The 14,317-nt window shown below is 43.0% G+C and overlaps 1 protein-coding gene across 1 annotated transcript in view; it reads right to left on the reverse strand.

The window, feature by feature from the left end:
- Positions 1-3,026: 3,026 nt before the first annotated feature.
- The window catches only part of THSD7B (thrombospondin type 1 domain containing 7B), a 241,363-nt gene continuing 230,072 nt past the window's right edge, over positions 3,027-14,317 (reverse strand). The window contains exons 21-27 of the mRNA XM_058839930.1: positions 12,071-12,230; positions 11,563-11,736; positions 11,376-11,471; positions 10,236-10,318; positions 9,110-9,302; positions 5,740-5,827; positions 3,027-4,078 (exon numbers count right to left, since the gene is read on the reverse strand). Coding sequence (XP_058695913.1) covers positions 3,997-4,078; positions 5,740-5,827; positions 9,110-9,302; positions 10,236-10,318; positions 11,376-11,471; positions 11,563-11,736; positions 12,071-12,230 — 876 coding nt within the window. The 3' untranslated portion in view covers positions 3,027-3,996. The remainder of the gene's footprint in view (positions 4,079-5,739; positions 5,828-9,109; positions 9,303-10,235; positions 10,319-11,375; positions 11,472-11,562; positions 11,737-12,070; positions 12,231-14,317) is intronic.

The raw sequence follows: 14,317 nt of genomic DNA on the forward strand, positions 1-14,317 counted from the left end.
GGATCAGGTGTTGTGACATCTCAATAGCTCAATGGCATGGCTGGTGGCACAAGTCATGTCAGCAGCTAAGTGACAGGAACAGAGTCGCCTGCCGGGTCGTGGCTCCGGGAATCAAGGAGCACATCCGTATGGATGGCACGTAACAGCCTGGGCTCAGATAGATCCTCACAAAGGTGATATAAATCAAGCTCCTGTCCAGGACAGGTGCGTGTCACAGCTGTAAGACGAGGAAGTTCATTCATTTAAATTACACTTTAAACCAGACAGAACCATAATCTGTCCTGAGGCACGTTAATACATCAGGTAGCCTGATCCATCTTGCAGAAAGTCCTGAGTGAGGTAATTTTTTTCCACACTATGACCTCCCAACTGGAAACAAGACTTAAAATTATATTTAAATTACGTTTCTCCTTCCACTCACAAGTGTATTTAAACAACATTTCTTCTTCCACTCACAAGTGCAAATTACATTATACATTTAGGAAAAAAATACAACCAGAGGGCTGGAACACCTCTGCTATGGAGAAAGGTTAAAAGAATTGGGGTTGCCCAGGCTGGAGAAGGCTCCAGGCAGACTTGGGAGCCCCTTCCAGTGCCTAAAGGGACTCCAAGGGAGCTGGACAGGGACTTTGGACAGAGGCATGGAGTGATAGGACAAGGGAGAATGGCTTTGAAGAAGGTAAATTTAGATTAGGTATCAGGAAGAAATTCTTCACTCACAGAAGTTTTCACTCACAATCACACAACACATACATGTGCTGATGGAATGCCTGAGCTGGGAGTAGAAAAATTCCTTCCTGAGGGATCAAGACCTCTGTACCATCTTCAGCAGGGGACAGCACCAGCCCCAGATACTTCAGCAAAAAGTCTAGAAATCCCAAATAGGCAAGAATTGTGAGTAATCCCTTCTCCATGTCATGACTCATTTTGGACAATGAAAGGCAGGAATTGAATCCAGTGCTCCCAGAGGAGGCTGGGAATCCCCCCCAGCAGGATACCCTGGGCTCTTACAAAGCGTAATAACCTTGGCATCTGGCTAGGCAACCGACTCCTGGCTTTGCACTGTGCTGCATTCTCAGCCTCATGGACCCTGCAGGGCCTCTGGTTCAATTTCATAGCTTAATTCAATCCCAAATTATCAAATACATGCAATTACCTTGTGACATTTGAATCACCATGCTGTCCAAGCTGGACGAGGAGCAGACACGGATTCCCGTACGCGCCGGCAGACGGTGCACAGCCAGCAGCCTCCAACAGCAGCAGCCCCACGAGCCTTCCCTGCTGGTTTATTTTATTTTATTTTACCAAGTCAAACAGGTGCACTCATTTCCTGGGCATTTCTGAACAACTCCCTAAAGGGCACCACTGAACTGCAACAGCTCTGATTGTGCCTCATCCCCATGCACCAGCCCCGTGTCCCTGGCTCCGCAAGCAGCGCTCAGCCCCAGCAGGAACCGTGGCCGGTCCCTCTTGGCCAGAGGGTGCAGTAGTGGGGACACAGCGTGGGACAGGGGCACCAGACTGCACCACACCCCCAGATCCATCTCCTCAATATGAACACACTTTGCAGGGTTCCACCAGGAGCTTCTCACCTGCCCCAGGATCTGACGTCTCCCACACCGGACACAGAACGATTGAGTCACTGAACAGTTTGGGTCACAAGGGAAATTAAAGGTCTGCCCTCCTGCTGTGGACAGGGACACCTTCCACTGTCCCAGGCTGCTCCAAACCCCATCCAGCCTGGCCTTGAACATTTCCAGGAGCAGCCACAGCCTCTGGAAAACCTGTGCCAAGTCCTCACCACCCTGATCTCTCATCTAAACCTGCCCTGTTTGAAGCCATTCCCTCTTGTCCTGTCACTCTGTGTCTCTGTCCAAAGTCCCTCTCCAGCTCTCTCAGAGCCCCTTTAAGCACTGGCAGGTGCTCTGAGGTCTCCCCAGAGCCTTCTCTTCATCACAGTTTGGATTGTAATTTACCCTGATGCTGAGGGCAATGACCACATGCTCCAGCTGTCATTTTTGCTGTTATTACACCAACTTTCCCACTCCAATGCCTTGCTGAACAGCATACTTAACTGAGCTTATTCCTTCATTATTCAGAGTGCCACTCTGCTGACATGGTATCCCACAGACAAAATATATTAAGATCTGTCAGTGTTGCTCCTAATAGCACCAGATCATTATTCCCTTTGTAATTCTTCTTCTGTAGATGTTACTCAATGGTACAGGGTGCTGCTGAAAAAGATTCAGGACCCCAATGTTACCAGGAAACACCTGGAAAGATCCTGCTTTATATTCCATAAGCAGTTATAGCTCTAAGGTGGAAAGCAGGGCCAGCAGAACAACTTCAGGTCCAGAAACATCTGAGACAATTTCCCCTCACAATCCCATCAGCCTTTCTTTGTAATGAGGCAAGAGAAAAGCACATTCCAGACCCTGCCTTAGTGGCACAATGCCATCTCAATTCCATGCTGCAGGAGCAATGCTGAGTGGGTGGGATCCTGACCTAGGGAAGGAAGCCTGTCTACAATTCCATCATTTTTAAAACAAAACCATAACATTCAAACCAGTTCACAAAGCAGTGAACAGCAGCATGACCAGATGAGCAATGCCTTCTGCCCCAGTCATGCCCATCTGTTGTGATGATTCAGGTACCTTTGGGTGGAGAAGGACCACACAGGTGCTGGGCTGGTAACAATTCTTCTTTTTCTCTTCTAATTATTGGAATCAACAGCAGCATTGAGTTAAAAATAAGACCGAGAATTCTCCAGACCTGCAATTATTCTCTCTACTGGTACTTGTCTGTACTTTCTCTCACTAATCACTGCAGCACAAAATAATGCCAGAGGAGTTTGAAATCCAAGGCCAATCTCAGACTCAGTAAATGACTAATAATACAAGTTGTTTACACACATTTAATTTAACATACCAGAAGCAATTTTCTCACTCTCTTTAGCATTTTATTTGCTTATAAATACAAGTCAATACCACAAGATGGCACTTTCTTACTTGCAACACACACTATTATAAACACTTACCCTCTTCAAATGTTCCCAGAATTTTACATGTAACTTCTCAGTGGTTCTGAAACATTTAAAAAAGCAAGACCTTCTACAAACTGCATTTGTGTTTGATGTATATTAAATGAGGTCAGGTAATTAAATTCAAAAAAAGGAATTTATAAATATTTCAGATAAGAAAATTTAAATACAAAAGCAGAGTTTGTTTTAATTAAACTGAATAACAATTTAAATTGGCCATAATGTATCTACATGGTTTAATTTAATTTAAAATCCTTTTTAAACAATCAAATCCTCTCGCCACTCATCAAAACACCTATCTACTCAGCTCTTTAGAAAATATTCTTGGTTAGGAAACCACCTATGCATTTTCATAACAATCCTTATTCTGTCCTGTAGGTGGAAATGAAGCAAAATCATATTCCAGACTAGAAAACAGGATAAGAAGGAAGAAACTTTAAAAAACCTGGTAACTTCAGACACTTCAACTCATTCTTCCTTGCATTTCTCAAAATACATGATCTGGTTTGAAAGTCTTTGAACGAAATGTAAACACTAGAAAACTCATTGTTGAAGTATGTGAAGAATAAAGAACCCTGCACTAATATAGTGCATAATGATGCTGTGTCAAACTTGTCATTTACAGTAAATGTCACAATTTCCTTGGGATTGTCATGCCTTTTTATTTTAACAAATTCCTTTTGATGTCTGTAGATTCTCTCTTTTCTTGTTATTCCCATTGTTCAACAGGAAGGGATGTAGTTTCTGGTCTCTTCAGAAAAGTTTCATGAGATTCAAGTTTTTTATTCCACTTTTTTTTTTAATAAAGAGGTGGCAAAATTTTCAGCTTGCAATACTTCTGTTCTGCCCAGGATATTATACATCAGGAGATTCCTCAAAAAACTGAGAAGTCAGAGAGTTCCAAAAAAGAAAGCAGTTAAGGCAGTCGATGTCTACATTTGGATTTCTTGTTTATGTTACATATCAATGTCTCCATCATAGGCCAGGGTCAGAGGCTTCTGCTGTGGTGGAGGGCTTTGATGCTGCTTCGTTTTTTTGCTGCAAGAAAAGCATTTCAGAAGACAAAATTACAAACTGTAACAAGCTCAGAAACATCATCAATCCCCAAACTTCAATTTAAAAAATCAACTTTCCATGGTGGCTATTGAATGCTGTAACTGGGTGACACCACATGGCCCCTCTGGTGCTCTCATGTGTGTGGTATGGACACACAGCCTGTCAGAAAGGGGCAGCCAGCTGTGCTCCCCATCTGCAGAGGAAATAAAGCACATTCATCTCCTGTCTCTTCTCACAGCTGACAAAACAAGGAACACCTCACAGAAAAATTGGAACATGAGCTGTCTGGGAGTGGGATATTCTCATTTTTCTTTGGCATGGTATTGAAGCAACAATAATTATTATTGAGAAATGCATTTCCTCAGCATGATGGAGAAGTGTGTAATGTTATTTAAAAAATCCTCTGTATCCTCTGCTGTGAAGCTACAGAGAAATGGAGCTACATGGCTTGGAAAATAAGGGAGCTGCAGTTCCTAAGCTGTTATTTGAGCTTTTAACTGAAGAGAGAAAGCCTAAGAGAGTGAAAGGGAATAAACTGTTGGATGAAAGTGGGCAGTGATGCTGTCAGGCGGGGCTGTGACTCTCTGGTTGCCTGCCCTGGTTGGTCAGGGCTTGGGCCAGATTGCACCATGAATGTTTGTAAAGTCAGGCCAAATCCTGGGAATTGCAGGACACCTGGATGCTCCCACTTCTCTCTTTCTGTCCTCTCAGAGGCTCCAATGGCAGGGCCTTTCCAAATACTCAAAGCAGGGAGAGCAAGGCGAGCTCTGTCAGGCTGGGCTCAGCTCCCCTGCCCGTGCTGTGCTGGAGGAGAGCAAACACCCCTCAGACCTGGTACCCTGTCCTTAACAATGGCTGTTAAGAGCAGCTTTAGACACAGGCCTGATGTATTCACTGCAAAAATCTATTTAGGGATTTTCTGAGCTGTAGCAAACAGCCAAAAAACCACAATTAACACCAAGAGACCCAATCTCCCATGAACTCTCATGCCATCTCTGAATCCATTTATCTTTCTGGCATGCACAGCCCTGGCAGCAGCAAGCTCACAAGGTAATAATGCACTGTGTGAAAAATAATACCTTTTGTTTATTTTAAACGACCATTTAATCAGATGCCTCCTACTTCTTTTATTGTGGGAGATAAAAATTCCATAACACCCTTTTCTCCCCCATTTATGATTTCATAGATCTCTACTGTATTCCCACATCAAACACTATTTTTCAATTGAATGTCCCTATTCTATTTAGTTCTTCCTTGAGCAGAAGCCAGCTCCTTGTACCAATCACCCTCCTTGCCTTTCTTCAGTTTTACTTCATCTTTTTTTTGAAGAATACAATCAAACCCCTTTCTAATCCCAGCAGAAGTCTGAATAAATATAAGGGCCTATTGATAACCAAAAATAATTCTTTCCCTGCACGGCCACCAAACTTCTTCACAATAATGGCTGTTAACATTTACAGTTTGGAGAGTTTTAATTACTCCAAGGTAGGGGCCAAACGAAGGCACTGAGGTAATCGAACCTCCATCCTATCCTGAAGCCTTGAGCATTAAATGCCTGCAATGCAGAGTTGTGATGTATTTTGGATTGTTTAAATAAACACAAACTAGATTTTATTTAAGGACAGAATACCTGCCATACTCACCACATCAGGTAGGATGTAAAAATCAGGAAAACAATGATGAGGAACCCTCCAGCTGATACTCCATATACCCATATCTTCAGTTTGCCATCTATTGGAAGATGTGGAAAAAGGACAGAGGTAGAAGAGGAAAGAATAAAAAACTTTATTCTAAAACACACAAAGTTTTAAGAGATCAATTGAAGAGAAATCAGTAGCATCACTGATGGGGAGCATAGCAGGGATTCTCTGGGAGTAATTCACAAACCCCGTATTTTTGATACCGAGGAAGATTTCTGAAAAAAATCCCTAATTTTATAGACAAGATTTTAATGGAAAGGGGAAGAGGCACAGGATAATTGGGGAACATTCCCTCCAGAGCCCAGTGGCTGCTCTGGCAGAGGCAGTTCAGTGCTGAGCTGATGCCTCACAGGCAACACCTGATGTGTTTAGCTGAGGGCTGAGAAGGGCTGGGATTGTTCTCCATAAACACTTGGAGGTCAGTTGGGGTAAACACCAGCAAGCACGAGTGGAAAAGCTGCTTAGAACTGGGAAACACTTGGCCAACAAATGGGAATAAATTCAGCTTAGAATAAAAACAAGAACAGGCTTTTTAACAGTAAGAGGGATAAAGCTGGGAAAGAGCTCTCTGGTTGGGCCACAGGAGCAGCAGACAAAACTGGCTTTAAGAGAAGATAAGGCTGCAGGAACCCCGTCATGCACATGTGGGCTTGAGTCTCTTCAAACATTCCCTTGTCTCAGAACAATTCATTTGGACAGGTCCTTTATTACAAGCTTTGCACTACTAATAACAATTTTTGAAAGATGAGTATTTCTGTTCCTTGCTCTGTTTCTGGCTGGACAGCTTTCCTTGTAGGGAGCAGGTTTGGTACTTTTCCACACAGCAGCAGTCTGAGCTGATTCACATCAACAGAGCTGCAAATACACACTGGAGGCAGGAACAGGAACCTGTGCAGTGCCCACAGACGCAGTTTGACAGAGGCCATTTCAAATTCAGTCAAGTGAGAGGGACAATCACTGAGCCTGGTTTTCATTTTATGTTTGAATGACAAATTTTTTCAAAGGGAAACACATTTAATCAGATCCCATTCTTTCTCGTTTTTCTTCCAGGCTTTGTGGAAAGGCTGAGTACCTCTCACAGATTTTTTCTGCTCCTCAAAATATCTCCCATGTGGGAAGAGCTCCGTTCATCAGGTCTGGCTTGGTTTGTTTGAGTTATTTTGCTGAAGTCTAGGTATGAAATTTGTTGCCCTCTCATCTGGAGATGGCCAAGAAATATTTAGCAATCCTGCAAAGGGACTGTCACAACCCCATAAAGGCGTCACAGCATGTCTGCTACAAAGGCAGCTCTGCTCTCCATCCCCAGCAGAAAGGCACTGGACCATGTCATCTGACAATTTAAACAATGCTATTTAAATTGCCTCTCAAGTTGAAGAAAAGTTTCTGTACCTGAACTCTGGCCTCTCAGAGTGTCGTTAAGAGAGGAAAAAAGCCTGATTTGAAATCAGTTCTGTGCACTCCTGTAGAGCGTTTAGAAGAACAAAAACATCAGCCTCATTAAATCAAAATAAAATTAGTGTTCCAAACTGTAAATGGGAAGGGAAACCACAGATTAGCTGGAGAAGGCACAGGTACTTTCATTGACCAGCCAATGTCAAGGACTGTGGTGCTGCAGGGTGTTAAATGCCATCCATACAGGCAGCCCTCACCACAGACCTGCTATCAACAGCAGAACGGGGAGGTTACAGTGGTTTGATGGCACAGCCAGCAGTAACCACTGCAAATCCCCAGACCAGTGAGCCTGAGAGCCTCTTTGAGGGGAGCAATTACACATTTTGTAGTGAAGTTAGACAAAGGGGAGTGATTTGAAGAGCACCAGCCTTGAGCTGGGGTCAGAAGAGCATGTACAGATTGAAGAGTTAACTGCAGGATGCCACAGGGTTGGTGATACTCTTAGCACACATGGAGCACCTTTATTCCTTTCCCATATCTTGTTTCGGTAACATTTCTGCCCCAAAATTAAGCAACACCATGTTCTGTAAAAGTGTCTCAGTCACTGTTTCTGTTGCAGACCTTGGGTGAGAGTTGGCTCACAGGTGCTGCACTGAGGTAAAGCCCTCCAGAAGCTTTTAGTGCTGCAGACTCAAATGCTGATTTAAAAAGAGAGGACTGCAGCATCCACCTACACCTCCTCCCTTTTTCTAACCCCTTAAAAGTACCAGCCAAAAAGATGACACCCAAGTAAGACAATCTACAGAGGGCCAGGGATGTTGACAAAAAGGCAATTAACCCCAAACCTGTGACTCAAACTGCTGGTGAACTGTGTGGGTGAACTGGATGAAGGGTTTGATCAAAAAGCAGCCAGATTTAAAAGGTTTTGGACTGAGCTCTATGAGCCCAGAGACTGTCAACGCAAAGGTTAACCACTGTCTGCAAATCAAATATGTAAATGTAACATTCAAAGTGTGATCACATATATCAGACAGAATTATGGCTCCCTGAATCCCCTAACAGAACCTTTCACTACATGTTTTCTAAAGTCTCGTGTTCATTAGGAACTAATTGCAAACAAATGCAATGTCAGGTACCTGAAGAGGGAGGAAAATTGCACTGCCAGTATTTTATAATACGAACAGAACAGATGCATTTCAGTAAAACCTGATGTGCTTGACCCATTTGTTTCCGATTTTTAAAGTCCTATTTGCATTTCAGAAATTTGTTTTGAATTAATTCATCTTTAAACAAACAATCAAAATGAGAATCATATATCAGAGCAATGTTCCAGTCTGGGCACATGCAGTCTGTGGTTCCAGTTGGGAAAGATTTTATGCTGTGGATGTCAAAGATCCACCTGGGATGAGCTGCTTGGGCACAGCAGCTTGTCTGCCTTTGTGGGACACTTTTAATGCTGTAACTTCAACCCTCAAGACTAAACTGTACACTTTCTACCCTTTTCTTTTCATATATTTTTGAAATATGGCAAGAAGCAACCAACGTTTTTTTAATGAAATCTTAAGCACTTTCTGCTCTGAAACTTCTGAAGCGCTAGTGATCAATACCTTTCCTAGTCCAAACATATTACTTCCAGAAACATCATCAGATAATAGTTCTAAACATGCCCCCAAATCACATATGAGCACACTTTTGCAAAATATTATTGCTTCATTCTGTCTTTGCTATCTCTCAATGTGAGAGATTGTGATTCCTCTGCACAGACACAAAGGCATGAAAGACAGCACACGAGCTGGAAACTGGGAGGTCGCTCTGCAGCTCCCAGACACAATCTCTGATGTGATCATCTACAAAGCCTGTACCCTTCTTCTACAGAAACCTTCTAAAGACAATCTATTCCATTCATATTTAAGTTTTTCACCTGGATTAAAAGGTTGAATAGACCATCCTTTGAAAATGTCATGCATTTTGGAGTTGACAGGTTTATTTTTTCCGGCAATGGTCTTAACATCAGCTTTCTTATCTTCTAAACCTGGTACCTTCACACAGTAATCCAGGAACCCATTTGATCTCATTACTTCTGTATATCCCCGCTCACAGCCGCAGACTCCTCTCTGGGAGATAAAAGGGAATTCAGCATTAAACCAAGCAGTGCCCTCTCACAGAATAGTGCACACTGTCGGGAAAGCTTGAACAAACTTCACCTGCACACACAAATTCACCACCACCAAACCAAAGCAGCCAGGAACTGGTGCCCATGAGCCCATTTCAGTTCAAAAACCCCAAATATGTTTGAGGAATTGGTTGAAAAAGAATCAGTACAGAGAAGTCCAACATACAAACATTTTCACCCCAACAGGCTTAACAACAGGAATCTGTGGCAAACTCCTCTTGTCAGTAACAATTTTCCCACTGACCCTGCTGGGCAATAGAACAGACAAACCAAAACCAATCCCCCTTCAGACCCAAACCCTCCTTACATGTTTCCATTCCTAAATTTCATAGCTTTCTTATGACCAAATATCCATTACCTTGGATCAGATTAAGCAGTATCTTCAAGAGTTTATTTGGAAGTCTGTGGTTTGCTAAATAGATACTCAGTTGTCTGGATTTCTATTTTAAAATGGCTTTTTAACATTGTTTTCTTTGCTGATTGTCTTGCGTCTATAATGTCTGAGGGTCTGATACCCTTGATCCAAACAGGTGATTGATGCTCCTTTATCTACTCTTTTATGGAAGTTTTGAACAGTCCCTTTTCAGTGAAACAGCACTCAACTGAAATTAAACCAAGAGGTCTAATTTGAAAATTAAAGCCAAAATCCCTCCACAGAACAAACCCAAACTTGCAACACCACATAAATACTCCATCACTCGCTTGTGCAGGTTCACAGTTTCCTTTCAGGATGAAATTCCCACAACATCCTCGAGGTGGTACCACGGACAAACAAAACTATTTTCTAAGTCCCGGAATGCAATCTAAGATGCAATCTAATTGATTAAATCTCACAGAGTTGATTTCCCAGCCCTGTTCTGCAGAGAGCAGTTACCTGTGTGCAGTAGGAGAAGGGTTTTCTGCACGCCGGGCTGCAGTGCCGGACTTCAGCAGGTTTTGTCCGAAGAGAACACCCTCCTGGAAAAGAAAATACTGAGTGCCTTCAAGAGCATCTTTCAGAATGTTTTTGCCTTAGATCACCACAGTGAAAGAAGTGCTTGCCTGCTTATTTTATATAGTTAAATACTAGTCTATTAAGCATATTAGCATAATATCTGTAGGCATCGCATTAATTAATTTGCCTTAACAAGGCAGGGAATTATTATCATACCCATCTTGTTAATGGAGAACAGAGATATACAGATTTAAGCAATTTGCCACTGGCCACATAGGAAGTTGGGGACAGAATCTGGAATTAGATGCAGATCTTCTGTGTCCTCATTAATGGCTTATCTACATAAAAAGACATACTCCACATAACGCCCTTGCCCATCCTCACTTGGGAAAGCCTGTGCTTCTATAGGAATAAAAACATGTTAATGAGTTCTTAAATACTTGGCAACCTTTGAACATAAGACTTCTGTTATTATCTTAACTAGTCATTATAAATAGAACTAGACATGAACATCTGCATTTTTGTTTCCACTCTCTCCTCCTTTACCCTGTGCATATTGAAAGAGATCCCGTGGATATGCAGCCCTACTGCCTTTGTCAATCTCTCACGGAGCTTCAAAGTTCTGACCATGAAATTTCCCTTTTCATCCTGCACAGGCAGAATTTGTAGGTCACGACAACAGCAGGAATCTCACAGCTTGAGTGATTTGAGACTCCTGTGTTTTGAAAAGGAGGTACAGAAGATGGGGTCTCTACCACGCGTGTGATGTTCTCTTCTGCTCTTCACAGCCACAGAAAGGTTGAACTGAGGGCTGTGCAAGCCAGCCCTTTAGTATGTGTGCACTCATTTCTTCCCATGAGCAGCCTACAGTAAGGGCAATTAGTCCAAATACTCCAAACACGTGTGTGGTGCTGAGCAAACAGCAAGGCTGGTGAGCTCCCCCATCTTTCCTACACACAGAGATCCAAACTGAAATTCTGGAAGAGCAAGGAAAAGATGCCTCTGAGCAGCAGATGCAGAAGCACGAAAGCCTCTGTGGAGCCATTTCACTCACAAGGATGAGACCATTTGGGGACATACCTGTGACATTCATTCCATCCGAGCGCTGGCACCACACCGTGCGCACGTTGTCTCGCCAAGGGCTGGTTTGCCACAGGTAATCGTAACACTTCCCTCCTGTAACATCAGCACCAGTTACTCTTCACGCCTTGCTACAAACCCACAACAAATTCCTGACGGGCAGGAAGCAGCGCTGAGGCCCAGCTACCTGAGCAAGGCCGTGTTTCCATCTCCTGTCCGGAGCAGCTCTCACGGTTCTCTGCAGACTGGACGATGAAGGCTCTGGACCGAGACTGACGCCCGGTTGTCTCAAAGCTCCTGCCACTGATGCAGGTGAGCTCACAGGAGCTCCACTCTGACCACTCTGTCAGGTGGCAGTCACCTGCATGTTGAAACAAGAAATCACAGGTTTTCCAAAAGAATTGGCCTTAAAGGGTAAGGCTAGCCTAAGCATAAACAGCTTTAATAGTGAAATATCTCTAGGATATCTCTCAGTAGTACACAACATTTGGATTTTCTGCTTCATGGGGTATCTCATTTTCTCAAAAAACGAAGGAAGACTTTTTCAGGTGGTCTAGAAACAGCAGACTGAGCATTTACCCGATCTGCTGAAGCACAGACTTGTACTACAAGTGCTCATGAGTATTCAGAACTAGAGGAGCATGTCCACCTCAGACAGCTACCACAGGCAGAAAATTCACTTCCAAAGCCTTTACCTGGGCAAGGCACAGAGCAGGGTAACTGCAGCACACTTTCTTTCGAAGGTAGCTCACCACATAATGCATTTTCTACTGGTTTGGATGTAGCAGAAACTGATGCATCATGCACTACACACGTGAGGTTGCGGACTTGCAATCCATCTCCACACTGTCCACCCTACAGGACGATGAAAGGGAACAGAGGCACACATCAGTGACATTAGCACAGGACAGAAGAAACACAGCTGATTCTGTATGAAGTCTTCAAAGACACAAATTTGGTCTGCAACACTACCCCCAGTTATGTGAAGACAGATGGAGATTTCCTCTGTACACCTCTCTACAGAAGCTTGGAGACTTTGGCAGGGCCACACATGAAAGTGTGTCACTATCAAACGTGTGGAAGGGGTTACATTCATAAAGGACTAATACCATCTTTGAGGTCTGCCCCTCATGCCTTTTACTCAAATAAATGAATTTACTGATTCTTAATTAATGCCAAGTTAGATGAGCACAGACATTCTGGGTTTCTCTTAAGAAGCCAAGAGCAGGGCTTGTCCATAAAGGAACAGGCATTTCTTCTACCCTCCTCTGATGATACAGCCCAAGAAGAACACTCACACGATTTAAACCCTGTGAACAGTAAAAATCCTTACTTATCCTTACTGCTCTGTGGGCTGTCTGTGTCATGTTCTCCAGATCTGGAGCACATAGAGATCACCAATTCATGTCACACACTCTACCAAAACACCAACCTAAATCAGCCATCACCTGTCAGCACTAAACCCCATCTGAACAAGAAAAAGGAGGCTCCATCTGAGCCATTCCAAGCTCATCATCCCAGGCATACACCAAACTACTGAAGATGACAGCCTTTAGTGGAAAATCAATATTCCTTGGCTAAAGTTATGATCAAGAGCTGAGGATGCTCTGAGAGATGAAGCACCGAGGCTGTTTCTAGAGGGTGGAATTGTTTCATTCTCATCAGATGAAGAGCTGTGATGCTGTTGAGGTGCCTCATGTCTGCATGACGCCTTATGAACGCGCGCCTGAAGCCTCGTGGAAACAGCACTTTAGAAAAATTCAGTAAACAAAACTCAAGAAGAGGGAAGAAACATTGCCTTTATATAACCAAGGGAAATGCTCCTTTGGATTTCTTGGCAGTGGATTCTTTTAAAATAATGGACTTCATCTGCAGAACAGAACGGCTCCTACCGAGTGCATTCATCCAGCAGCAGGTTTGCTAGCAGGAATCTCGAGAACGCCTCTCCTGCACACACCTGGCAGCTCTTGCATTCTCTCCCTCCCTTCTGCTGCAGATCCACAATAAATGGAAGTAAGAGCACAACTAGCAGGGTTTAGAGCACCTGCTAATCTAAAGCATCTAAGAAGTATTAGTGTAGATTTACTGTATGCAGCCAGATTCCAAGCTTTTAACACAGTGTTTCACTTTAGTCAGTGTGTAACTTGCTGCTCTAAATTACTGTTTCACTGCTGAAACTTCTGTTGTGGTCTGAGATTAATGGTGTGTGAAAAACTCGTGCAGCTGTCCACTGGGTTAGAGTGCTTAGAAATGGCTGGTGGGAACAGAAGATGAAGGGAGAATACTCTTGGGGGAAATGGGCATTAATCAAACTGCAGTATTTCCAGTTCAAAGTGACTCAAAGAATGCCTAAATGACTGGAGAAGACAAGAAGAGTTTTCAAAAACATATTTCTTCTACAAACAGTATATAATTACTTATATGTATATCAATATATAAATAATATGAAAAATAAAAAACCCAACCAAACCTATGAATTCTCAGAACAATCCCAAAGAGAAAGATTTGCTTTTTAACAGTGGCTCCCACTTTCTTTCTTTCTTTCTTTCAAGACCAGCAATGGGTTTTTACAATCAACTGAACACACTTAAAATGTCACCCTGTCACTTACAGTAGATGCTTTTTGGTATATTTGAAAAGGTCTTAAGCAATGCAGGAGCACTGCATTAACTTCCTTATCATCTTCAAAATTATTCATGTCCCCAGAATTATACATTTGAAGATCTAATTAGTAGGTGTGGAACCAGAGGAAGTTTGTGCCAGCAGTGGCACACTGAGGATGCAGAGAATAGCTGCTAATCAGAGGAGAACTGCCAAGGAAACCATCACATATTCAAAACTCAGGGGATCAATTCTTTGTTGAAAATGCTCTTCTTTGGAAGGTGTGATCCTCTGAGGTTTGCCTAGAACCAGGATTTGCCTCTTGAGTCATGATCTCCTTG

The sequence above is a fragment of the Poecile atricapillus genome, chromosome 5, assembly GCF_030490865.1.
Source record: "Poecile atricapillus isolate bPoeAtr1 chromosome 5, bPoeAtr1.hap1, whole genome shotgun sequence".
Lineage (NCBI taxonomy): Eukaryota > Metazoa > Chordata > Aves > Passeriformes > Paridae > Poecile > Poecile atricapillus.